General features: G+C 40.9%; 1 protein-coding gene across 1 annotated transcript; it reads right to left on the bottom strand.

Annotated features, from left to right (window-relative positions):
• Nucleotides 1-1,875: 1,875 nt before the first annotated feature.
• LOC124265355 (cytochrome P450 2C42-like) lies at nt 1,876-26,224 on the bottom strand (the record flags this gene model as incomplete). Its single annotated transcript, XM_046700130.1, has 10 exons — nt 1,876-2,222; nt 2,597-2,731; nt 14,132-14,236; nt 14,516-14,644; nt 15,150-15,358; nt 17,630-17,785; nt 20,214-20,377; nt 20,591-20,763; nt 22,960-23,037; nt 26,125-26,224. Coding segments are annotated over 10 exons (1,596 nt in total), but the record flags the coding sequence as incomplete, so codon positions are not given.
• Between the last annotated feature and the right edge of the window lie 602 nt (nt 26,225-26,826).

Genomic DNA, 26,826 nt, shown 5'->3' with positions numbered 1-26,826 from the left:
GCTTCTCAACGACACCATGTTATGTGTCTTCTAAACACAAAGACGCGGGTCAACTTCACAGGTTTATTCCAAGACTAGCTGCTTATCCAGGAGTAGGTAACTCTCGTAGTTTTTAACTCTCTAATGTATAGATGATCCAGGGATCAACAGCATGAACATCGATCTACGCAATTTGGATACGATGACATGTGTCAACCCAGTCAGCGAGCTTGCCCACCCGATCCCGTTAGTCGCCAACTACGACAAGCATGAAGTCGTGAAGGTCCGGGTTAGATTATTGATCATCAGTAACCCATGCTTCTCGTAAGAGGCGACTAACAGGATCGGGTTGTCAGGCTCGCTGACTTGGGTGAGTGAGTGAGTGAGTGAGTTAAGAGTTACCATATTTAAAGTACCATTTATGACTTGGGTGACACATGTCATCGGTTCCCAATTCCGCAGATCGATGCTCATGCTGTTGATCACTGGATTGTCTGGTCCAGCCTCGATTTATTACAGACCGCCGCCATATAGCTGGAATATTGCTGAGTGCGGCGTAAACATAAACTCTCTCACACTCACTCACTGAAGATCAATTCTAACCCGGACCGTCACGGGTATTTTAAGCTAAAGACCAAAATGTCATCCATATGAAATTTCATAAGAATCTTGGACTTCACTTTAATTAGTTTTCAAGATATTGGAGCTGTTAACTGTTTGTACTTGCTCGACTGGTCACCTGGGGATGGGCTCCGGTCCTTCCCACTCCACCAAAACTGTCAAAGTCCTTGCTATGATCATGAGATATTTAAACTAAAAGCCTTATTTCCCCCTATTTCAGATAGAGGCGGTGCCGTAGCCAAGTGGTTAAAGCGTTCACTAGTCACGGCGAAGACTCGCTTTGATTCCCATGATGGGTACAAAGTGTGAAACCAATTTCTGCGGTCCCCAGCCGTGAAATTGCTGGAATATTGCCAAAAGCGGCGTAAAACTATACTTATTTACTCACCATTTCAGATAACACACCACAAATTGCGTATCCATGACCATTACGTTTGGTCCCACCACATTCCAAAAGCAGAAAGGTTTTTTGAAAATTCTTTATTCAGAACTTTTAGGCACAAGACCGCAGGATATATATGTTATGACGTCTTGGGTATATAAAGGCAATGAGCTGATAAGTGTCATATACACAGTACAGTACAGAATACGAAGGTGTATTTATCAGATAAAGCACATTCTCTTTATAAACATTTACACTTTTTAAAAAAAACACCCTTAGATTTGAACAATAATATTTTGTAAATGTGAGTGGTATACCAATTGATTATTGAAAGTGTATGTACCACATTATCAATATTAACACCATCTTGAATACAACAAATGTGTAGTGAATAGAACTTATCTTGCATGTGAAACCCGGTTTATATATTAGTTATCATCAAAGATTCGTAACTTGTCGTCAGAGACATTTGGGACATTCATTCATATGTTCCCAGTTGTATGTTATTCTGCATAAGTTAACTATCTTAGCAATATCAACGAGACTGATTTGACTGCGGTTCCTCGAATGTCACAGAAGGTCCTCGGTTAAAAGACCATTTGTCTTCAAATGTACAGTTAAGTCATCAGATGTGTCACAAGTTGGATCTTTGCATTAAGGACCCAGAATCTTAAGGTCCCTCAGGAATGAATGGAATATTGAGCATCTGTTTGTGTGCCTATCAGGCTGATAACAAGTATCTGGAATATTGCAAACTGCAACTCAAAATTGCATTATCGCATTCATTTTGACGTTGGATACTTACCACTGATTGTGCTAGAATATATGTATGAATAAGACCGTCATACAATTGTGTTCCTGTTATTACACATCAATCACATGAGAAATATCAGCTATACTTTCGATTCAAAGGTGAGTTCATAATCCTGAGGTATGTTTGCCAAAGATCCTCCACGTGGTTCTGTGTTCACCTTAGCTCCAAGTGGGAGGGACACTTTGAAATGCCTCATGATTCCAGCCAGCAGAAGATGCAGTTCTTGCTTGGCCACGCTCTCTCCGAGACACACTCTTCTCCCCGCGGAGAACGGAAGCCAGCTCTCTGGTTTGGCAGCCATCTTGCCATTCTGGTCAAGGAACCGATCTGGATTGAATGTATGCGGGTCACCCCATTGCTCTGGATCATGATGCAGCGCGTAGTGGTTGATGATCACGGGAGTTCCTTTTGGAATGTCATAACCACCTGAAAAATTAATATTTGACATACGTTCTTAGGCGTTGATGGCCAACAACCAGTTAAATTACTAGCATGTTTCGTTTCTTAAAAGGGCAGTTATCTAATATATAATATTTAAAAAGCAAAATAGTTTACAATTACATCCACCTGCCATTATCACGAAATAAGACTGAAAAAATATTGTAGCAGGTATTGACAACTTGTAAACTTGTGACATGTTTTTTCCCCGCTGAAATGTGAACTTTGCACGTAAGATAATAAGAATGCCCAAACAAAAAAATGAATGTTCCTAATTTTTTCTCCGTTGAAAGTTTCAAAAAGTAGATTTATAAGTTACAAACAGAATATTGATCTGCAGGTATCCCGGGAAAGAGACCTACCGACTTTGGTATCACACAGTGTTTTGTGGGGAATTCCACTTGGTACCACAGAATGCAACCTCATACTCTCGTGCAGCACAGCCTCAGTGTAAGGCAGATTACTCCTGTCTGATACGCTGGGGAATTCACGTCCGCCTGCACATTTGTAAGCATAATGTTATTGTGTGAAGATTCTAAAGATCATCTTCAGTCATTTGGATTTATTCCCTGTTGCTTTTGTTGTACCTTCAGCAATGTTTCATTACACAACAGCATCATTATCTGTGCATCGCCATATATATATGTATGTGTGTGTGTTTGTATGTGTGCGTGTGTGTGTGTGTGTAAAAAAATCGATTTCTGTAGGTGTTTACGCAATAAATATATAAAATATGAGTCCATATATCTACTTGCCAAATCTCCTTTATATCTGCACAAGATCTTTCGCCGTACAACAGCTCCAGGTGTACAATGAAAGCTAAGGCTTAGCTTTCATTGTACACCTGAAGAGCCGTTGAATGGCGAAAGAGCTTGTGGAGATATAAAGGAGATTTGGCAAGAAGAAATATCTGGACTCATATTTTATATATGCATGCATATATACTGCTATATATATTTTACATGATAGCAGTACAATTCCTATCATGATATTGATATTAAGATGATAATTGATATTAAGATGATACGTTGCAACAAGCCATAAATGGGATGTCACATTAAATAAAACCCTGGGAAGGCCTCGAGAAGAGTGATTTGTTCTTCTTGTTTTTAATTCTGATGCGAAAGGCCACGACAGAAATTGCCTTTCATATGCAAAGAATGGAAATTATTCCTCTTTTTCATGCATTGATGCAAACTCCAGCACTAAACCCCTATCCACCACCTATCATGCTCGCCATGGCCGTTTCTAAGTATCACAGGGCTGGCAAGGTTTCATGGCAGAAATCAGAAAACTGAAATTGACGACGACTATGCTTGTTCATACAGTCAGAATAGTGGAGCGGCTAAGATCAAATTTTCATAAGATCTTTTATTAAGAATTGTGCATTTGTTGATAAAAGCACCAAATTAGTCATCATATAAAAAAGATATCTGAAATAATTTTAGATATAGAGGCACCTCAAATTTTGCATCTTGTGTGCATGCGCAGTACATAAACGATGACATACTATTTCAGCGTTTAACCTTTAATCTTTAATATTGCCATTTATTACATACCAATAATTTTCTTAAATAGTGATTAACAGGTCCATGAAAACACAAGAAATACATAATTCTAGAATAATACAAAACATTTCGAAACAATAAACATTCCCTCTTCCCAAAATGGCCGATAGCAGATAGCTTTTTGGACCTTTGAATTCTTCGAGAAAATGTGTGTATGCTTGGGATTTATCGGATTAAAATTGGCTGAAAATGAACATAATAAGTAGCCAAAGAAATGCATCACAATTAAAAAAGTCGTGGATATGTTTAACAATCAAAATCTATGTGATTATTCCCAAACTTCATGGCTCAAGGGCAAGCAGGGGAGATACTTCAGATTGTCTTTCGCAAGGGAGCTGTCATTTGTTCCGGTGCAAATCATACTTAATTGGCTTTATTTTTTAATGGTAAATAACAATTAATTTAGTGCAAACTTGCAAATGTTATCTTATCCTGACTCATACTAATTGCTTATCTCATCTCATTTCCGAATAGTAGTGGAAAATCAAGTGCGTGTGTTCCCCTTCAACAGAAAAAACACACAACTTGGATTGCAGACGGGTTACCCATAGCTTTCCCATCGAAGGGTCGTCCTTACCACCAACTGGAGCAACTTTAATTTGCAAGTCATCAAGAACCAAAGCTACCAGAATGCACGGCTCAGCTTGATACTATTATCAGAGGAGTCTTCCTGGGCCAGAACCATCAACAAGGCGATGATATCACACTTCCAAATATCCAGTCTGACAAAGAACATTATGCTTTTGTTCATGATCAACCGGCTGAAGTACCATGAGTCTATCTCCGACAAGATCTGCTCAGAATCGGTGGGACTCACCTACTACGTAGACAAAGAAATATTGGCCAAACTGTGACCTACTGGAAGACCCATTCATCACAAAAATCTTCTGGAATAGATATACCATTCTGGTGAACACGACGTCACCGCTCCACTCTATCTTCTGCAGATTCATCACATAGAAACCCAATAACCCATGCTCACAGATGCGATAGAGTCACTTCTATCCAAAGAAGCAATAGAAGTTATACCTCACTCGTCCCGGGGTTCTGTTCCCCCATTTTCTTGATTCAAGAACAATCTATCAGAAAATCCAGAGTAATATGAAGAAGTTCAACAACGATTACTTACTGAAGACAGAGAAGTTTTCCACCTTCTACACCTGAAGCAGGTGATAAGAGAGAACAACTTTCTGGCAAGCATAGATTTAAGGGATGCATATATCTGCATATGCCAATCCACCCAGGGTCCAGGAAGTATCTACGGTTCGTGTTCAACCATCAAAAATGCCAGTGGAAGGTTCTACAGTTTGGCATTTTCATAGCCTGTGGTTATTCACACAGGAAACCAAGCCCATCGTGAGCTCCCTGCACAACAGGGTAATTTGATGCACCTTCTACTTAAACAATGGCATTAAAGCACTTCAACAAGTCGTTATACTCAAACGTCAGTTGAATTTCACCCTACAATTGCTGCCCAACGTCAGCCCAATCACTCATGAAGAGAGGCAGATTGCAACTACGACCCATCCAGAGGTTTCTAACCTCACTCCTGGACCAGACGGACTTCAGACAACAATTACCGCATCACCTAGTACAGTATCTCCAATGGTGGACGCTGAAATCGAAGGTCTGCACAGGGACCTTCTGAGCGAGTAAAGCTTCAATCTGCTTCTGTATGCAGATACGTCTCTACAGGGTTGGGGAGCACATCTTGACACAGGTGTAACCGCAGGGCTGTGGACTCCAGAAGAGAAGCTACTTCATATCAATCACCGGGGCTAGGCAGTTATCCGAACCATTAACCACTGGGTCCCTCAACTGTCCAATCAGTCATTGATGACCAGGACAGCCAACTCATCCAGCTGGTAGGCAATCCGGTTCTAAAAACTCCCAGATTGGTCAAAACTTCTCACTTATCCTCACATGCAGCTGAAGCATCGAAATCCGGGTGTCTTTGATCTGTACACATGGAGCAGATCAAGAGGAACTTGACCAAGCGTGGCTATTCCAGCAGAGCAGCAGTCTCCCTGTCTCTACGCAGATCAACCAGAAGCCTGCATGATGATAAGTGGAAGAGTCTTGACCAATTTACCAGAAGTAAGGGGATTCCAGCAGATTTACAACCTCACAACCTTAAAGAATCTCCAGATTTGGCTCAATCTTAGTACCCATCAGCTCTGTCATCACCATGGTGAAGGCTCCAAACCCACTCAGAATGTCAGAGATCCATTCTATAGACCTCAGCCCCACCAGATTTGATAAAGGTGCCAATGCATCAGTCCATCTTGGTCTCCGTTTTATTGCCAAAAATCAGCCAGACCAACAGTTTCACATCTCATCATTATCGAACTTCAATACTTGGCAATGAAGACAAAGAAGACTTATCACTGCGTCTGGTCAGAGTTCTACGCATCTATCTATACTCCCCATCAAAAGTTTAGACTCACTAGTGTAAATGTAGCCACTTACTTAAGTCAACTCATCTAAACTAGATTTTGCACAATTTTCCATACTGTTTAAAGGTACTGTTTACACATGAACTGATGTATTGTAAAACAAAATCGTAACGATGAAAAGATTATTGTCATGGGTTAAATAAATGATGAAACTGAGTGAAAATTGGCGAAGTTTTAACAAAATGTTACACCACAACACAGCTGTTCACATGTACGATATTTGCACATGTTTTTTATCAATTTATTGTATGATCCTCGTGCAATTCATCTGCATAAATTTTGCAGTTGGTTCCCCAATGTTAGTGGAGAAATTCATCTTCGATGTAACCAAACATATATGCGTAACATACAGTGAATGCTTTAAGTGAGTCAGAACTTTTGATGGGTAGTATACGCAGGACGAGCGCCAGACGTCAGAAGTTAAGACGACTCTTCATCCCGTTCATGAGAGATGTCACAGCAGAAGTAAGTGTCCAAAACAACTACAGCTTGTCCTGAGCTACTCTACATATGCATGACCCGGGAGGTCAAATGGCACAAACGGCAGGTCGAGTTAACTTCATTAAATAGGGGAGCAGAGACTGTTATTAATGTTGCGTTCATGCGAAGCATGTATACATGGATTCGTTAAAGAACTTGTCCCGGAAAACAACACTTCTGACAAAAACAATAATTTCATGTTTCAGTTAAATTGTTTATAGTCAAATGTTATCATGTTTGGTTTACTAACTTTACAACGTACAGATGTCAGTTACTTTCACAATCCGTTTCTCTCTCGATATCACTCTCTACACCCAGTTCAATTATAACTTTTTCTATTTCAAGTTCAACTGCAATATGTCCGTAGCTTCTTTCTTTAAGAAAGTTAGGACATTGCTGACGATATCTCGACAATGAGATGTCAAAAGGCAACTTTGTCTCAGCTGTTGGGACATGTTGACAATCAACTGACAAATGTGCACACTTTCACAATAATAGACCCAACCAGTTGTGACACGGTCAAGCGATGCATTAGTATTCACTTCGTCAGGTCAAGCTGAACAAGCTGTATATCCTTCTAGATGAGATCGGTGATACTTCGAGCATTCAGAGATGTTGGCTAGAACCTCCCTCAGCTTCCAACCCACACGAAGTAAGTGCACTATATGGCAATTGCTTCTCACTACCATCATGGAAGGATGCTTTGGGGGTATTTTTATTAGAGATTATCTGCAAAGAAAAACTCAATTCATGCCATCCCATCAACACATGCAGCTCCTGTACAGCAGGGGCGGTGGGGTAGCCTAATGGTTAAAGCGTTGGCTCGTCACGCCAAAGACCCGGGTTCGAACCCCCACATGGGCACAATATGTGAAGCCCATTTCTGGTGTCCCCCGCCGTGATGTTGCTGGAATATTGCTAAAAGCGGCGTAAAACCAAACTCAGTCAGTCAGTCCTGTACAGCATGTCAAAAGGGCAGCTTAGCAGGCAGGTCATATGTGTTGTATCAGCTATTCTAGTATGAACTGTACAACCCTAAATGGGCCTCTATCCCCAACAGGGCCCCAGTGCTATTTATAGTGTGAGGGGGAATAACTCTTATTGCCCTTGTTCTAGGGAGTTGAGAGCACATGGCCACTGCCTTGCCATGCTTGTTGTGTAAGCCCATCTTGAGCTAGAATAAACCCACATACTTCAGTGATAGTGTCCTTCATATCACCACATGGTGTCAGAAGTGGTTCAAAGCTCATCATGGCAAACTTTCAGATCACTCCACCTGAATCTTTTGACTTTTCTAACCCTGAAAGTTGGACTCGTTGGATCAGAAGATTTGAGAGATACCGGATCACTTCCAGGCTATCTACTAAGGACTCTACAACTCAGGTGAATCAGTTATTGTATCCAATGGGTGCTGAAGCAGATGATATTCTCCCTACGTTTTCTCTCAGTGAGGATCAAGAAAATGACTATGATACAGTAAAGCAGAAATTTGATGATTATTTCTCAGTGCGCAGAAATGTGATATTCGAGAGGGCGAAATTCAATCAGCGATGCCAAAAAGAGGGAGAGCCTGTTGATTCCTTCATCACTGATCTGTATTCTCTTTCTGAACATTGCAATTATGGTTCTCTTCATGACGAGATAATCCGAGACAGAATAGTTGTTGGAATTCGTGATATGAGACTGTCAGAAAAACTCCAGCATGATTCTAATCTCACTCTACAGTCTGCTGTTAGTCATGTGCGCCAGTCAGAAATTATTCACAAACAGCAACCAGTTATTCGTGGAGCTACAAGTAAGCCTGATGTAACTAGCAATTCCAATGTGGAGGAAGTAGTGTCTCCATCAGCAAAATCCAAGAGATCACAGCACAAGCCAAAATCAAAGAAATCTTATCCATTCATTGATCGCTCAAAGCCTAAACCAACATGCAAATATTGTGGAAAGAATTCTCATCCTAGAAGTGAGTGTCCTGCATCTCATTCTACGTGTCGCAAATGTGGTAAAGCCGGACATTAGGATGTTGTGTGTCGAAGTTCTAAATCTAGACTGTCAGAAGTCAGATCTACTCCAAAGTCTCCTACAAATGAGCCTGAGTATGCCTTTGTCGGGATGCTCAGCACAAGTTCATCTCAGCCATGGACTGTAAACCTGAAGATAAATTCATCTGTCACAGAAGAATTCAAGATCGACACAGGGGCTGACGTTACGGTAATTCCGTATGATATCTACACATCTCAGTATCTTCCCCGTCTACGGAGAAGCGACAAAAGGCTGTATGGTCCCTCAAACTCCTGCTTGAGTGTTGTTGGAAAGTTTCGCGCCAAACTCAAGTGCATAAACAGGGATGTTGAAACAGAACAAGACATATATGTCGCCAGAGGTCTCAAACGTTCTCTACTTGGTAGACCGGCAATTGAAGGACTGCACCTCATCGAACTCATTGATAGTGTTACAGGTGACAAATGGAAGGAACATTTCCCTGAACTTTTCTGTGGATTAGGGAAAATGGAGGGCGAATACACCATCAAACTCAAGGAGAATGCAAAACCTTTTGCAATTTCTACACCTAGACGTGTACCACTTCCTCTCATGGACCGCGTAAAACTTGAACTTCAGTCTATGGAAGACAATGGCGTCATATCGAAGGTCGATGTTCCTACCGAGTGGTGTGCCGGTATGGTAGTGGTTCCCAAGTCCTCGGAAAAAGTAAGGATTTGTGTTGATCTCACCAAACTAACCGAATCTGTTAGACGTGAAAATCATCCACTCCCAGCTGTAGATCACACTCTCAGTCAGTTAAGCGGAGCAAGAGTATTCACCAAACTTGACGCTAACTCAGGATTCCATCAACTCCTATTGTCTGAAGAATCCAAACTTCTCACTTGTTTCATTACACCTTTTGGTCGATATTGCTTTAATCGACTCCCGTTTGGCATTTCGTCTGCACCTGAACTCTTTCAGAAGAGAATGCAACAAATCTTAGAAGGACTGGATGGTGTCGTTTGTCAAATGGATGACATTCTCACATATGGGCGTGATGACAATGAACACGATCAGCGTGTTGAAGCTGTCTTATGCAGACTTCGGGACGCAGGTGTAACTCTCAATAGTGACAAATGTCAGTTTTCCAAATCACAAGTGAAATTTCTCGAACACATCATCGATCAAAGTGGTATTCGGGCCGACCCAGATAAAATCAGCGCTATTTTCGAAATGCCAGAACCACAGAATGTCTCAGATATCCGAAGGTTTCTCGGAATGGTCAACCAACTTGCAAAGTTTGTTCCAAATCTTGCCTCCATCACGCAGCCTCTTCGTGAACTCCTTGTCAAGGAACAACAATGGATATGGGAGGAACCAGCGAGCTGCATTTCAGTCAATCAAATCTCAACTCACATGTGCTCCAGTTCTTGGACATTATGACCCAAATGCAGAGACAGTGTTGTCAGCTGACGCATCTTCCTATGGATTGGGTGCGGTAATCTCGCAAAGATGTGACAATGGAGTGCACAAACCAATCGCATATTGCTCCCGCTCGATGACAGAGACAGAGAAGCGCTACGCACAAGTAGAAAAGGAAGCACTAGCCATTACTTGGGCATGCGAACGTTTCCGAGATTATCTACTGGGAAAATACTTTCACATCAATACTGACCACAAACCTCTTCTCGCTCTTCTTGGTAACAAGTCTCTTGACCAACTCCCACCAAGAATACAACGATTCAGAATGCGCCTCATGGCATATTCATATGACATTTCTCATGTTCCTGGGAAGCAGTTGTATTCTGCAGATGCGCTCTCCAGAGCTCATCTTAACTCGCCACTCTCCACTGTGGAATCTTGTCTTCTAGCGGACACAAACATCTACGTTAGCAAACTTACCTGCTTCTGATCAGCGTCTGGATGAAATTCTCACGTTGCGCCAAGACCCTGTCTGTTCACTCATCATGAAATACTGTCTCGAGGGATGGCCAATTTATACATCTCTTCCAAACTGCACAAGATCTTACTGGCCTTATCAAGGAGAACTTTCCGTGGTCGAAGGGCTCTTACTGTTCGGAAAAAGCCTAGTAATTCCATCTTGCATGAGAGCAGAAATGCTTGATATCATTCACTCTACTCACCAGGGCATAACCAAGTGTCGTGCTCGTGCAAAGGAATCTGTATGGTGGCCAGGACTTAGTTCTCAGATCGAACAAATCGTTATGAGTTGTCGTACTTGTGCTCGTAGTCGACCTTACTCTCATGAGCCACTCATCCCGTCAGAAATTCCTACTTGTCCATGGAGTAAGGTATCCACTGACCTGTTTGAAATCAATTCAAGTCCATACCTGCTTGTCATTGACTACTACTCGAAGTACATCGAGATAGCCAAACTCTCCAGTACGACTTCAGCATGTGTTGTAAACCATCTGAAATCCATCTTTGGAAGACATGGAATTCCTGATATCGTCGTCTCTGACAACGGTCCTCAGTACTCGTCATTCGTCTTCAAGACTTTCTCAGAGGACTACTGTTTCAATCACATCACGAGCAGTCAGAGATATCCTCAAAGCAACGGAGAAGCCGAAAGAGCTGTCAAAACCATCAAACAGACTTTGAAGAAAGCGACTGACCAATATTTGGCATTGTTAACTTACAGAAGTACGCCTCTGCAATGTGGTTACAGTCCAGCGCAGTTGTTGATGGGACGTAATCTACGTACAACTCTTCCTGTTCATCCATCACAACTTGAACCTCATTTGCCTTCTTCACAAGAAGTTGATTCATCTTTCAAGCAATCTAAACAGCGACAAAAGTCTGACTACGACTCACGTCACAGAAGTCGCAATCTTCCACCAGTAAAGGAGGGAGATAAGGTGTTAGTTGATGATCCTGAAGCAACTCGGGAAGCCGAAGTGTACAAGAAAGCAAACATTCCATGTTCTTACTAAGTGAAGTCAGGCGATAATCTCCTGAGAAGAAATCGAAAACATCTTGTATTGTTGCCACCACAACAGCAGTCAACTTCACATCACTCAGAACTACTTCAATCTCCAGTCTCCACTCAGCCACAGTCAAGCAGTGACATTCCTCCAAACAGTACAGTCACCAGATCAGGAAGGGTGTCCACCAAGCCAAACAGACTTGACCTGTAGTGCAGTGTAGTGTGTGTCAAGCCAGACCAGTGACTTTTAAAGTCTAGGGTTCTAGGGATAAGATAAATCTATCCTAGTGTTCTTTTTCAGCTTATGGACATTTAAATGTGCATGCCACTTAGCATAAAAGTTATTTCTTTGATTATTTCATACACAGCCATGTCCACATTAAGTTACTCGTTATTTCTGGCTTGTTCACTGATGAGTGTTCTATTCTTACAAAGGGGGATGTGGTATCAGCTATTCTAGTATGAACTGTACCACCCTAAATGGGCCTCTATCCCCAACAGGGCCCCAGTGCTATTTATAGTGTGAGGGGGAATAACTCTTATTGCCCTTGTTCTAGGGAGTTGAGAGCACATGGCCACTGCCTTGCCATGCTTGTTGTGTAAGCCCATCTTGAGCTAGAATAAACCCACATACTTCAGTGATAGTGTCCTTCATATCACCACAATATGTAGGGTCAGTCACTTCTTGCACAGCCTGAACTCCCATCTCCAACTGACTGGGGTTGGATACAGAAGGAAAGTGGACAGTATTCTGGACAACACTCCACCAAGCATCAAAATCTTGTCAGGAGTTAGTATCTTGTCTGTACAAAGGGGTGTAACTACCGATGCAAGTGCTCACTTACATGCACTGGTGCAAGAGCCAATGTTCATAACATTGACTCAGCTGATTTTTCAAAATGTTTAACCAGTATTTTGGGTCAGTATTTAAAAAACCAGAACGTCCCAGTAGGGTATTGATGCAGTTTTCAAAGCAGTCAGAAAGGCAAAATATTATTTATCTAATGCGCGCGCGCAAAATGAAATTAGTTTGAGTGCCTCCATATTCTAAAATGTTCACTTTGTATCAATCCATAAATCTGCAAAGTTTCAGGCTTTTATCATTAAATGCATATTTCACCTGCTTAGCCGCTCCACGAGAATGACTTTCAGAAGAATGGTAATCAAAGAAATCCAGTTGTTGACAGATCTGGAACTCTTGAATAAGCAGCTTATGAAACACGAGCAAACTATCACCTATGTCATTAAACTACAACAACATCATGACAGATGTATAGGCCAGAATACAGTTTGTTGCTACATTGTCTGAACTGTATGTCAGTGGTCTGTATGAGAGAGCTGACAGTTTCATCTAAAAGCATAACAAGATATGCATCCTCGGTTTCCTGCCACAGGACATAACAACTGCGTCGACCATATTTCAAAGATTTTGAAAGCCTGTGCCCGTGACGTGATCGTCCTCTGCAAAACGGCCTCTTCACAGCAACGAATCATCCTCTATAGTTAAAGTATTTTAGATTTAATTACTAGTTTATAATATATATATATATATATATATATATATATGTGATAGTCTAGTTGGTTTTACTGTCCTTTGTCGACAGGTATTTTAAATTTACCTTGTTTTCATCGCTTTATGGCTGTTATATTGCCGATGCGATGTAAAAGTTGAACGCACTCACTTCTCAGTAAGAGTAACCTATTCTAGCGTGGCACGTGGAGTGGCATGACCATAGAACAGTCTCTGATGACGGCTGGAAAGACACAATGGAGATTTCTCAGTATCACTCACAGGGAAGATGCCAAGATCAAGTGGCTGTTGTCAGTACATGTGACCATTCAGTATATTGACTCCTTGGGAGCCTTGACGAAAACCACCAACCGCTCCTGGTCAGAATAGTATCGTGAAATGAAAGTGGAGCAAACCCATCAAGACTTAAGTCCATGCAGGCAGCAAAATTACTGAAAGTCCCCATGGTCTACATGGCCGGCCTTATGCTCACCTGATGAAGGAGTAAGAATATACCCCGAAACGTTGTACTCTTCATAAAAAAGAAGTTGACATCCATAACATTCTCTTCCTAACCTGTACCATCTGAACAAAGCGGTCTTCTTGCCATCAAGAAGGACAAACATAGTAGTATCAACCTATTATCTGAAGGATTCAGATATCTGTTACAATGTACAGGAAATGAAGGTGATGAAGATGTTGTAATGGTTAGAGAGGCAGGTTGATTTTTGTTAGGTTTGATATCGTGTAAGAGAATATATTCAAAATTCATTTTAATATGATATTTGTCTGTTAATATTTCTACAGACCTAATCGTTTGAAGTTTATTGTCTAAAATGTTGCATATTTGTAAGTAGGTCACTGACTGTGAACAGTGTTAGAAAAATACATCACCAACAAATCGTGGCCAGCGTCACAAAATACCACCTTATGGAATCGAGGAACATACATACCCAGAACGTGGTCGACCTCAGTGTGAAGCTTGTCTTGAATGTCTGGATGCTGAGCCAGGGTCAGTAGCGTCCACAGCAGGGTGAAGCGAGAGGTGTCCATCCCCGCTGTGGAGATACGGCACTTCACATATATCATTAAAGGATAGGAATAAACGACTACAAAATATGTTGAATGGCTGATCCGTCTAAGCTGAACTTAATATGTACAATGCAAATCATAGTATCAACAGATCAACCATTTTATCTCAGACCGGAGTGCGGAAACGTGTTTCCTGTTTGATACAAAACTATTTACTTAAGCTTTAACTGAATGCCAACACGTTCAGTAAAAGAGTCACACTGGATCGACTGAAACATTACGATAACTTAGGTTTGAATATGTACCACCAAATATGTTGCTAAGAGTTTGTGTGATATGTCGGTCGCTCATTTGTGACATCACATCCGGGTCCTCCTCCTGATAGGCTTCTTCTTGAGTCACCAATAGGGCATCACAGAAATCACGGATGTCATCTGTTTTGAGAACGTAAGAAACAGAATCGACTGATAGTTGGACGCAAGTCGATACTGTTATAGCAATGAGTTAATTTATGTTACAATGTTTAATAGCGATTGTAATATACTGAACAACAGTCAAATACTTCTAAACTAACTCATTCAAGTGGATAAACCAAACCATAATCTGCGATCTGGGTATGTGTCTGCCCGCGCGACCAAACCCAAACTTATACAGAAATGGGTTCTGGGCTTGTTTTCGTTCTGTTTATATTCTGTTAAAGCTCAAACTTTCTTGGATGCAATACTTATCACACTCGCGGTTTTTGAACTCTTTAACAATGGCATAGACAAATATTAAAGTATACTATTATTTAGAAATGGTAGAAATATGATGGTTGTCATTATTAACATTGAACCTACACTCCTGTAATATAAAATCATCGATTTATTATTGTGGGAGACTATCACATTATCAGAATGACTCTTTAGCGAACTGGGGAAAAACAGACTGAGTATTCACCTTTACGTATGGTCTGTCGATGTTTGTCAATTTCTTCAGCCAATAAGCCAAAGAACTTATGAATTTCTTTCATTATAGTTGTAACCTTCTTGGTAGGGAAGAGACGGAGAGGTGGAATTATGTCCTCAAGAAAGCCGTTGCCGAAGTCGTCCAGAAACGTATTCAAAATGTGCAGCATGTCTTTGAAGTAGTTGTCTCTAATCTCACATCTGAAGGAATGAACAAGTGAAAATGTCGTGAGGTATCAGAGTAATGTGGCTGGATAAGCCCTTATTATGAAGTACTGGTATGCGCGTCATGTGACAGAATATGCCCCAAATGATATAAGTTAATTTATAAACCTCTAGTGACGTGACTTTTTTTCAGTTGGGTTCTTCATTTACAGGACAAACCTCAGCAGTCAGTTTCCCAGGCATTCCCTGCGAATTTCCAGGGATTTATACTGAGTCAAAAAAAACCTTCACATTCTTTCTTCAGGGCACTATAAAAGTACATCTGTGTGATGTACTCGATACACTGACAGTGCCATAATCAGTTCCATTAGGCTACACCGCCGTTCCAAAACATGGGTATACAGAATGTCAAGTCACAAGAATAAAAATGAGAAATTTCTCAGTTCAATATCGTGTATGGCCGCCCCGCGCATTCACCACTGCCAAACACCGTCTCCTCATCGACTGCCTGATGCTTGTGAACACGTGGTTGGGGATTCTGCGCCATTGCTCTTGCAAGGAAGCGCCAAGTTCCTGCAAATTCTGAGGTTGGTTCCTAAAACCATGAAGCCTTCTCCCAAGTGCATCCCAAACGTGCTCTATTGGATTAAGGTCAGGGGACCTCGATGGCCAGTCCATGACGTTGATTCCAGCGTTTTGAAGGAATTTTCGTGTCAACATCGCGGTATGCGGCCGAGCATGCTGGAACTGTAGACCTGGGCCATGAGCCGCCATGAAAGGAACGAGTTGGGGGTGGGCACCTGGTCGCGGTAAGCAGCAGCTGTGAGGTTGCCACGGATGACCAGAAGTCGGGAATGGTTGTTCCCACAGAAATCACCCCACACCATGCAACTTCCGCCCCCGAATCTGTCGACTTCCTGTACACAACATTGGGCATGCCGTTCACGACGTCGTCTCCAAACTCTATGCCTGCCTATCTGAGGGTAAACCTGGAATCATCGCTAAAGACGACTCGATTCCAGTCTCTCTTGGTCCATCGGAGGTGACGTTGGACCCACAGCAGACGTTGACGTTGATGAAACGGCGTCAATATTGGCCCACGATATGGACGTCGAGAATGGAGATTGGCAGCCCACAACCGATTTCGAATGGTCTGTGAGGACAGTCGACCTCTAAACATCTCAGCCCTGGTTCGTGTAGCTGGCAGAAATCTGTCACGTAGGTGACGTAGGACGATTTAACGGTCTTCTGCTCGTGACGTCACACGTGGACGACCCGACCTTGGGCGATCAGAAGTGGTGCCAGTTTAATGTAGAAGACCTCGCAAGTCATACACAGTACAACGGCTGCATCCCATTGCTCTTGCGACGTCAATAACTGATCTTCCCGCTTGCAACATGCCAACGGCACGTTCACGTTGCACATTTGACAATCGTGGCATTTCAAGTACCGTTAGAACTGTGGTTTAAAAGTGTTTTTTCAATTCTTGAGGCCAATGCAAACACGTGCATATGAAGAAAACTTCAATGCGAAGATCACGTGATCGACTGCACGTGCAAAACCTCATTTGGCACTAACGTCATTTGCACGACGAATGGATAGGTTTGAGTGGGTTTTGCTAACGTTGTTCTAGAGTCGAAAGCAAGGGATCCCATTTCGGATACATAGATGTATCATCAGAGAAAAATTATTCACATTTTGTGAAGTTTCTTTTTTTGACTCAGTATATTAAGGAATAGCCATTGAGTTTGAAGTATTTTACTTGTACATGGTTTGAAGATTGATTTGAAGATTGATTGAACTTTGTCTTGTTATTATTGGATGCGATCGTAAAATATCACAATATTGAGAACATTCAATATAGTGTGTCGTTGCCGGGTTTCAAACAACCAACCATTCGTTACTAGCTTGGTAATTTTATGCACTAGGCTACTAAGGATCGCTGTGAAAGTTAGGATTGCTCGTCAGTATGAACCATGTGTTCTTCACAAGACAGGCAGTGCGTGCAGGACACAGCTGCAGGTAGCGCGTGCAAGGCAAGGTATCGACTGCCAGTCGCATCCCAGTTGATTTCAACAGTATAGACAATTGAAGCCTTGTTTTTTCTTGCCAACGAAATGCTTTAATTTCAATTGTTCATGTCATTGCTATTATAGGTAGGATCAAAACCTGGTTCTATCGGCCCTTCTCAACTTCCCTTACTTTTTCAAACAAAACCTTCAAGTCGGTTTTGATCTTTCACGTATGTTTCAATAATATTATTACCTTCAGTACCCATCGTAGAACACCGGGTACCGTTCTACTTACGTGAAATTAAAGCAGATGTTGTTGATGATGTTGAACACGATGAGGGAGACGACGTCATGAGGATTGAAGGGCCCCTTCATCTCCTTTATCTTCGCGATGCCTTTGGTCAGTGAGCGCGCTATTCCCTCGTCGAGGTGGTTTCCCGTCATGTAGTGTCTGTACAATGAGAGAGAACAGAAAACAGAATCAGAGCATGTTATTCAAGTACCGGTATACAACTTTTGCAGCCACTAGGCGCACCGAGTAAATGTTGCTTTCCCATCCTTACTAGGTACCCATTCACAGCTGGATGAACTGTGAAACATAGCCACAGTACTTTGTCCTAGTTACTGCACGTTGCTGTACCCGCAACTAGGTGTTTGCATGTATTCATGTGGCCACCATCTGGTCATTTACCAACGGATTCGTGGGTTCTTTTAAGGGCATAGTGTTGTGTACTGTACACTAGGGGTTGTGACAACCCTGAAAGAGTCTGCACACAAGTTGACTCCGAGGTTTTTTACACCCGGTCACAGGTGGGCTCGATCCGGTCACCTCAAGCTCGCTGGATCACATCGCCCACCATGCCCCCATTATATTGCCTTTTTGCAGACTTCTGTATCATATGGTATCCATGCAGATATATTTTCAGATCCAGCAGCTGACTAAGATCGTCAAAATACTTCGCCACGCGACCAGGCTGGCACACTGAAATATTGAAAAGGACACAAACGAACAAATACATCATTTTCGATTTGCTAAGTGACCCTTTGATTGTTGTTGTGTCTTTCTGTTACGCATTTCCGATGTCCTATGATGAAATAAATATGGTATGTATCCTGTTACATTCATGACGCGCCCGTTAATTACAAAGCTTCATATCAATTTCGACTTTCATCGATCATATTGTTGGTTGTATTCACTCCAGTTTAATAACGAAAGAAGAGTCAACATTGAGTGAGTGAGTTAAAATTTAAAGTCACATTGGCAATATTTCAGGCATATCGTGACTAAAACTAGTTCTCAATTCATAATACATACATATAATATATAAAACCCTGTAACTGAAGGACAGTAAAATTACTAGATTATCACAAAATGAGTTAAAACTAACTAGCATATATCAGTAACATTGAAAGCTTTCTATACATGTAATAAAGCATCAGTGGTAATCATAAAACTGAATTGATTTATGCTTAGTTCTTTTGGGTGTATTCAACGTGTTATCAAACAAAGTGTTGCATATTAGCATTCACATTCACATTTTCCTTCATGGTGTAATGTATTGTTTCATGTGGGACCGCCTCCGTGGTTAATGGTTAGAGTGTCCGCCCGCGTCATTAATGGGTATAACAAGAACGGGTCGGCTCGGAGTATAACGTGTCTGAGTGGGAAATTCATGCTTAACTGCGCACGGCATGGTGTTTATAAAACCAGCTTAAATCTGGACTAATACAAGCAGCCACACATACACACGCATGCACGTTGTCATATGAGCTAAAGTACGGCGTTAAACCCTATGTCACCTCACCTATTGTATCTTGTGTTTCCATGTTTGCTTAAAACCTGTAAATCACATTATTAAACTAGTATTTACTATGCCACAGTGCTTTCTTGCTATCAACTTGTGCAAAGGAAAATAAAAAACACACTTAATTGCAAGCATTCCAGTGACACGTTCACAGTTATAATCACCCCAGATTTTGTTTTGTATTTTCATATTACCTTCAATGCATTTCTGTAACCAGCTTTTATTGTTTTACGCCGCACTCAGCAATATTCCAGCTACATGGCGGTGGTCTGTAATAATCGAGTCTGGACCAGACAATCCAGTGATCAACATCATAAGCATCGATCCACGCAACTGGGAACCGATGACATTAGTCAACCAAGCCAGCGAGCCCGACCACCCGATCCCGTTAGTCGCCTCTTACGACAAGCATGGGTTACTGGTTATCAATATTCTGACCCGGACCATCACGGGTTAACTTCTTCGAAATCAGTCAAGTTTAGTGATGTCACTTAATTTCAAACATCCCAGTGACACGTTCAGAGTTTTAACCACTTGATTCCCAATTTGTTTTCTATTTTCATATTACCTTCGATGCATTTCTGTAACCAGCTTCTATTATCAACAATACCATTATTCAGTGATTTCATTCACAACTGTTTATAATGTATGAATCATGACATTTCATGTATTCGATGTTTTAACACATAGTTTCATTGCTTTGCTTTCACCTATGTTTTATGTTAGATAACTGGGCGGGACATATTTGATGCACTTCATCAAAGCCTTTCGTGCTCATCCATGCAGGTAGGAAAAGCACTTTCAGTCCCCATGGTCCCTGGTATGGTGATCTACCTTCAGTTGTTGGCGATCTATAGCCCATTTTTATACTGCATTGTCCAAATTTAAAATCCAATTTTAGAGAGAGATATTAGTTTTATTTGTTGATACTGTGATATTCTAGTCGGTTTTACTGTCCTTCGATGACATGTTTTTATAATTTACATGTATTTATGGTGAATTCTAAACTTGTTTGGGCTGAAATATTGCCGATGTGACTTAATTTTTAACTCACTCACTCACTTTCGTGCTCACCTCAGTGCTTTTGTTGCCAACTTTCTGTGCAGTTTCCATGTAGGACTGTAGTCGCCTAAGACGATATTCCTCCCTCCATCACTGAGGAGTAGTGCTACGGAGAAACATCGTATATGTGCAAGCGTGAGTACATTTAGTTTATTTGCGATAGTTTGCTTATATTTCTTAATTGAATGGCATGAATCATACGTGTATATCATCAGTGGTTGAAATCAATAGTCTTTTTTTTCTTTTTCTTATATCGTCTTTTTGTACGAACTGTTCTTGTTCAGTTGAATATACAAACTGTACATACGTTACTTCATGAAGCCATATGCCAATCACTTCGAGATGTACAGGTCATTAAAGCAGTTTATAGAATGATTATAGCATTATACCAAAATGAACAAAATCGTGTCTGGTGCTATCGCTGTGGATGAAATGGTGGTGAAATTAATCTTCTCATATTTACTGGAATACATCTGAATCCGCCCAGCAAAGTCTGCCTGTCTTTTAACCATGGCCTCCATGACGACGTCTATGCGGTTCAGTCCCACAATTGTAATGTGTCCTGTGACGAGAAATATTCACCAAGACAATACAATTCAAGATTTGTATTAGGTCAAACAATACAATTCAGCTCAAAGGAATATGTGCCTGTGCACATGGCGAGGTACACATATAGATAGCAATCATATCATTATTATCATTATTATTGCCCAAGAGTGAGGATATATGAAAACGTTTAAAAAAATATTCAACGTTGTTTCTTTCGTATAAGATATAAGAAATACACTTCGCAGTTTTAAATACTTCAAAACTGTTTTCACATTTTAACAATTTGATAAGCTTAAACATACATGTACTTACATTTTCCAATAGAATATTATTCAAATATTGTTAGCGTATTTCTCGATATTTTGGACAAATTTGATAACGTGGTACTCATCTTCTATTTCGTTAGTACTAAAGGGACATAATCTATCAGCAATTGGATTTTTAGGCAAACTCTTTCCTTTTTCAATCATTAGCATATGTGAACTGAGACGGAAAGCTGTAAGTGCAATTCTGTACTTCTTTACATCAATATTAGTTCAGTATTTCTCGATGCACAGAGTTTCCTTAATATGAAGATACAATTTAGTTTCACACAGAGTTGATAAGGGATGTTTCCATATTTGAGTATATATATCCTTAGCCCCTTGTGTAAATTCTCTCACAAAATCATTACTTTCATGAACATACTGGGCAACCCAAATATAACCAAAACCAAACCTGAAGAGCGTATCTCTCAATAAACAATGTTCAATATCAGGGTTCTCATTTGAACTATTCAATAATTAATTGTATATCGAAACTATATATCTACCGAGTTTACTTCTCAAAATCTTAAGCCAGTATTTGATCACTCTGACAAGGCGAATAACTTTCAAAGAAAATATACCCAATTCTCCATATTCATCCAATATTCTACTGATAGAGTCAAACTAATCTCCCCACTTAAGAGATAAATGTTGTTGCTTTTTACACTCGATACCTAGTACATGAATTATGTCATGTTATCTAGCCTGTAGGTTGGTTTGTTGTTTGACGCCGCACTAAGCATTATTACAGCTACATTGCGGCTGTCTGTAAATAATGGAGTCTGGACCAGAAATCCAGATATCAACATCAAAAGCATCGATCAGCGCAATTGGGAACCGATGACATGTGTCAACCAAGTCCACGAGCCTGACAAGTAACCACCCGATCCCTTTAGTCGCCTCTTACGACAGGCATAGGTTGCTGAAGACCAATTCTAACCCGGATCAAGGTAGAACTCAAGAGGTTCCCTCAAACGAATATTTGTGAGTCAAGGAATGATACACCTTTTTTCAACACAGCAACACAATTTGTTTCAAATAATTGAATATAGATTTGAATACAATGAATTTTGCTAAGACTTTACGAGTTCTTTATTACAAATACTTCTGCTGTCACTTCAGCTTGGAATTCTCAAGTATAAGGCACCGATTGTAACATATATACACAAAGAAGTTAGTTAAGCACCCCCTGAAATATGTCACGACTGAATGAGCGCCGATCGTATCCGGTCTTCGTGTGCAACAAAGGAATCCTCTGTACAGAACCTGGCTCAATTGGAAGCTGCTTTACACGTAGAATGGCGTAGACAGCCCCTTCAGAGGATCAGGATGCTGACAGGGTGTAGGAGGAGGAGAGTGCTGTCTGTCATAAACTCACATGGAGTGTACACTCGGTATTGACATTGAATCGTGCAAGACACGCAAAAAGACTTTTGAAATGTTCAATTTCACCAATAAATTCCAACTAAACATTCCAGGGCCATACTTGTACAGACATGGTTTTGTATGAAAATCAGTGGGTTTTTTATGAATGTGGAATTATCATCATAAAATCAACATGGATTCCAATCATTTTGTCCTGTTTTATGAGCCAAAGGATCATACGGGTCAGAAAAACTCATGATGTTTTATGTACGTGTTGATTACCTTTCATTGCAAAAATACATGGGGTTCTTAATTAAGTTCTTTGTGTATATCTTATCTGTACACTTGAACCTTCTTGACCCAGACCCATAGGTTCACACAAGTGACTTCACCATCGTCATTTCGCTTTCCAATCAATCACAAAACACAATTGTGGTTCCAAATGCGTCAGGGGTAAATGTGGTAAAGACATGGATATATTTTACTCTGAAAAAAAGCTTTTGAAACAGTTTCCAATGCTCAAATATCTGTTTACACACCGATATTAAACTTCACAACTGGACCATACTTAGCCCTCCACTCCGTCAACTTCTCGTAGATACTTGCGTTCCGGAACTCTGAAGTTAAAATGACTTCTTTTTAAACCTTGTTTTCAAAGGGACAATTTCTATCCCTACCAATGTATGTGATGTTGGTTCCTACGTTGACGCATGTGCATTAGCAACTGTGTTTCATAAACTGAGTGTAAGCATAATTTCACATTACAGAAAACTCACATGTCTGTATGATATTTCTTCCAACATTGTGTACAGTAGCTGCTGTCACGGGAACAAGATACGTGTTACAGCTGATTCAGACATGCGTTCACGTGTGTAAACAATCATGAGATTGACATTTATGGCTGTTTTGCACATAGTTTATAAATGTCAACACGAAATCCTTAATCATACGGACTATCTGCCAAAGCGAGTCAGTTGAACAATTCCAAATGATTAATGAGCACGTGTTTATAAATCACCGTCAGTTAGGCCACCTGATGTTTGATAAAATGTGAGTGAGTTAAAATTTAACGTCACATAGGCAATATTGCAGCCATATCGTGACGAGGATTTGAAAATAAAGCCGTAATAAATAAAGTAAAATAATAAAACCCTGTCAACGAAGGACAGTAAAACAACTAGAGGATCACAGATATAGATTGAAAACTAGTATGAAAAACAAAAAACCTTTAACTATAGAAGACAAAAAATATAAAAACAGGCTATATATTGCCAACAACTGAAGGTAGATCACCATACTAAGGACCATGGGTACTTACAGTACATATGCTTCCTGCTTGGACCCTAGCTGGATTTACACCATCCTTTCAGCCGTTAGCAATTCAGTCAAATCTAGGCGTACATTAAAAATGACACATATTCTACGACTAAAAAGGTGGTAAGAATAAATTTATCTTGAATTTCTGGGACTTACGTACCCCCTCAGGAGTACTCTTACAGTAATTTAATCCCCTTTGAGAATACAGTCACTAACAATCTCAGTTGCTAATTTAAACTATACCAATTATAAAATGCATCTATCTGTACAACATATCAATCAAAATGAATCAATTAAATCAATTTCTTTTAAAAAACAATCATTAAATGAAAATGAACATTTGTAAATAGATCCTTAACAGTTTTTACATTGAAATAGTTATCCCTTATGATGGTTGAGAAAATGTGAGTGTATTGTACTTCACTGCTGGTACTCACAAGCACACACACAACGGCAAGTAAACTGTCCACTTGAAATAAACACGGGAACACATGGTACACATCAATAAGGAATCCCACTGGACATCACTTTTGCCACTTCTGCGTCGAATTTGGAAATGGATCGTTCATGTTTCATAAAGCCTTTTGAAAAGAATACTGAGACCGTGAGTATTGTAACCGTGATCAAACGAATACCTTGTAAATATATATTCTTCAAGAAAGTAACGCAAAGCCAGATTGTCATTGGATGTTTCAAAGACATTTACTACATGAACTAAAAATGAAAGAAGTTTGAAATTTTTTACACGTAAACAACATCAACCGAGGCTTTAGTGACAGTCATCGAATGACCCAACGTCACATTGACGTCACGTACAGTTAGTAACGTGTGTGACTCCTCTGAGCACCTGGCACCTGGCACCTCCTGCCCATGGACGCAATCAGATTGCGGATGACAGCCTGGGGAATTGTAGCCCACTCAGCCGTCAAAGCGGCATACAGCTGTTGTAGTGTCTGAGGTTGTTGCTGTCGCCGTCGCAGACGTCTATCCAATTCATCCCAAAGATGCTTAGTTGGGTTTTAATGTGGGGATCTGGAAGGCTATGGCAGAACGTTGATGTTGTTATTTGCTAGGAAGGCTGCGGTGATGCTTGCTGTTTGAGGACGGGCATTGTCCTGCTGGAAATCAGCGTTGACGTGGGCCATGGTGAGGACGACATGCTGACGCAAGATCTCATAGACATTGACGCTGTGCTGTTAAGTTCCCCCCCCTGATGTGCACCAAGATATCTGCCCACATCATGACACCATCGCCACCAAATCTGTCAACTTCCTACCTGCAGAACATGAATCGGGATTCATGGCTGAACCACACGTGTCTCCATCGTCCCTAAGCCCATACCCTATGCGCTCGACACCAGTCGTAGCTGGCGATGCTGCCTGGACAAAATCTCGCCTCTAACAGGACGTCTTGGTCGCAACCCTGCCTCTCGTAGACAGTTCCGGACAGTCTGGTCCGAGATCCTGCGCAGTCCCGGTACTGAGGATGCAGTAGAGGCAGCAGTTGTCGTCCTTTTACGTAGGTGGCGCAACCGGATGTAGCGGTCTTGGGCAGGAGTGGTGACAAGTGGTCTACCGCATCTGGGAAGGCCACGTGTTGATCCCTGCTGCTGGTAGCGGTTCCATAGCCTCGATATGGTGCCAGAGGAGACATTTCAAAACTCGCAGCCTCTGATCTGGACTCTCCTGCTCGCAATTGTCCGATGGTGTTGTTCCTCTGAGCTTCGTTTAGTCTTGACATTATGAAATCTGTGCTGAGAGCTTTAACCGAAGTGAAGCAACATCGAGAACTCTGCACCTTTATAGAGCTTTTTGTGCCTTTCGCACTTGCATACCATGCCTTTGCGTAAGTGGTTAAAAACGACAGCAGTTGCGATTTTGTAGAGGGTAATGTCCGAGTAACTCTCCATTCCTTAAAAATAATGGAGCCCCGGAGGGGCCGAGGCACATTATTTTTAAGGAATGGAGAGTTACGAGGATATTACCCTACTTAAATTACATTCAAAGTATTGGGAATATTTCTGTTATCAAAATAAAATCACAAAATGAAGGCTTTAATTTGAAACTGGTACACGTCGCTCCATTCCTGAAAAGTAATGGAGCGAGAAGACAATGGAATGACGTCACAAATGTAATTTTATCACTGTTAACCATCTGTTTACCAAGTCATCGATTTCCAACCGATTATTGCGACTAAATTGCATTTTGTAAGCTCTATAACACAACATATTCAGCGTTCGTAACGCTAGGTTTCCTGTGTATATTTCCTGAGGTAGAGGTATCGGATATACGTTGTAGTCCCGGGGTATGCCAAGGTATATTTCATGTGATATCATGTTTATCAGTGAAGATAAGTTGATTTGATAAAATACATCTAAACCAACAGACCTAGGAGGTTCCCAAGCAACGGCAATCCTCGGGGCCCAGGCGGTAAATTGTACCTCTTCTTGGTGATCAGATAAACTGTTACTCCGGCAATTGATCCTATCAGAACAGCCCGACCGGTGAGACTCCCAGGTAACCATTCCTCCTTTCCCTTGAGAAAGTCCAGTAGCTGGTCCAGGTAGGGGGCGTTCTCCATCAGCTCCATGTCCAGAGTCAACTGCCAACACAAAAAGAACACTGTTTAGCCAATTAGATCCCACGAATTAATTATTTCAAGGTACGAAAACACCGGTGCCATTTATCTATGTTCCGTCACAAGGTGGCGCCTGTGTATCAATTACAAATGCTTTTTAACTGGTGACAGGTGGCAAAGGTTTTTTAACTACTATTTTGGTTACTTGTTGTGCCTCTTAATGAAGTACTTATTACAATCGGATGCCATCATAACTTGACCTCATTTATGAAACAACATTTTGTCATAATCTTCACCCTCTAACAGAATCAAACTTATTTTTCGCTATTTTGTGTGTGTGTGTGTGTGTGTGTGTTTTGTTAATTCTAAAATTTTGATACATAATTTGAAGATAAAGAAGTATTTTGATGTTAAATATCTATGTAATAGTGCGCGACCTAACAAAATAAATTATTCTTATTAGTTACGTCTAGCCGAAAACAGTATATGTATTCAAGTAGGTTGACATGCTT

This window comes from Haliotis rubra, unplaced genomic scaffold (genome assembly GCF_003918875.1).
Source record: "Haliotis rubra isolate DU_JTF1 unplaced genomic scaffold, ASM391887v1 Scf973, whole genome shotgun sequence".
Classification (NCBI taxonomy): Eukaryota; Metazoa; Mollusca; class Gastropoda; order Lepetellida; family Haliotidae; genus Haliotis; species Haliotis rubra.
The sequence above is the reverse complement of the archived record's forward strand: the minus strand, read 5'-3'. Positions and strand labels throughout refer to the sequence as shown.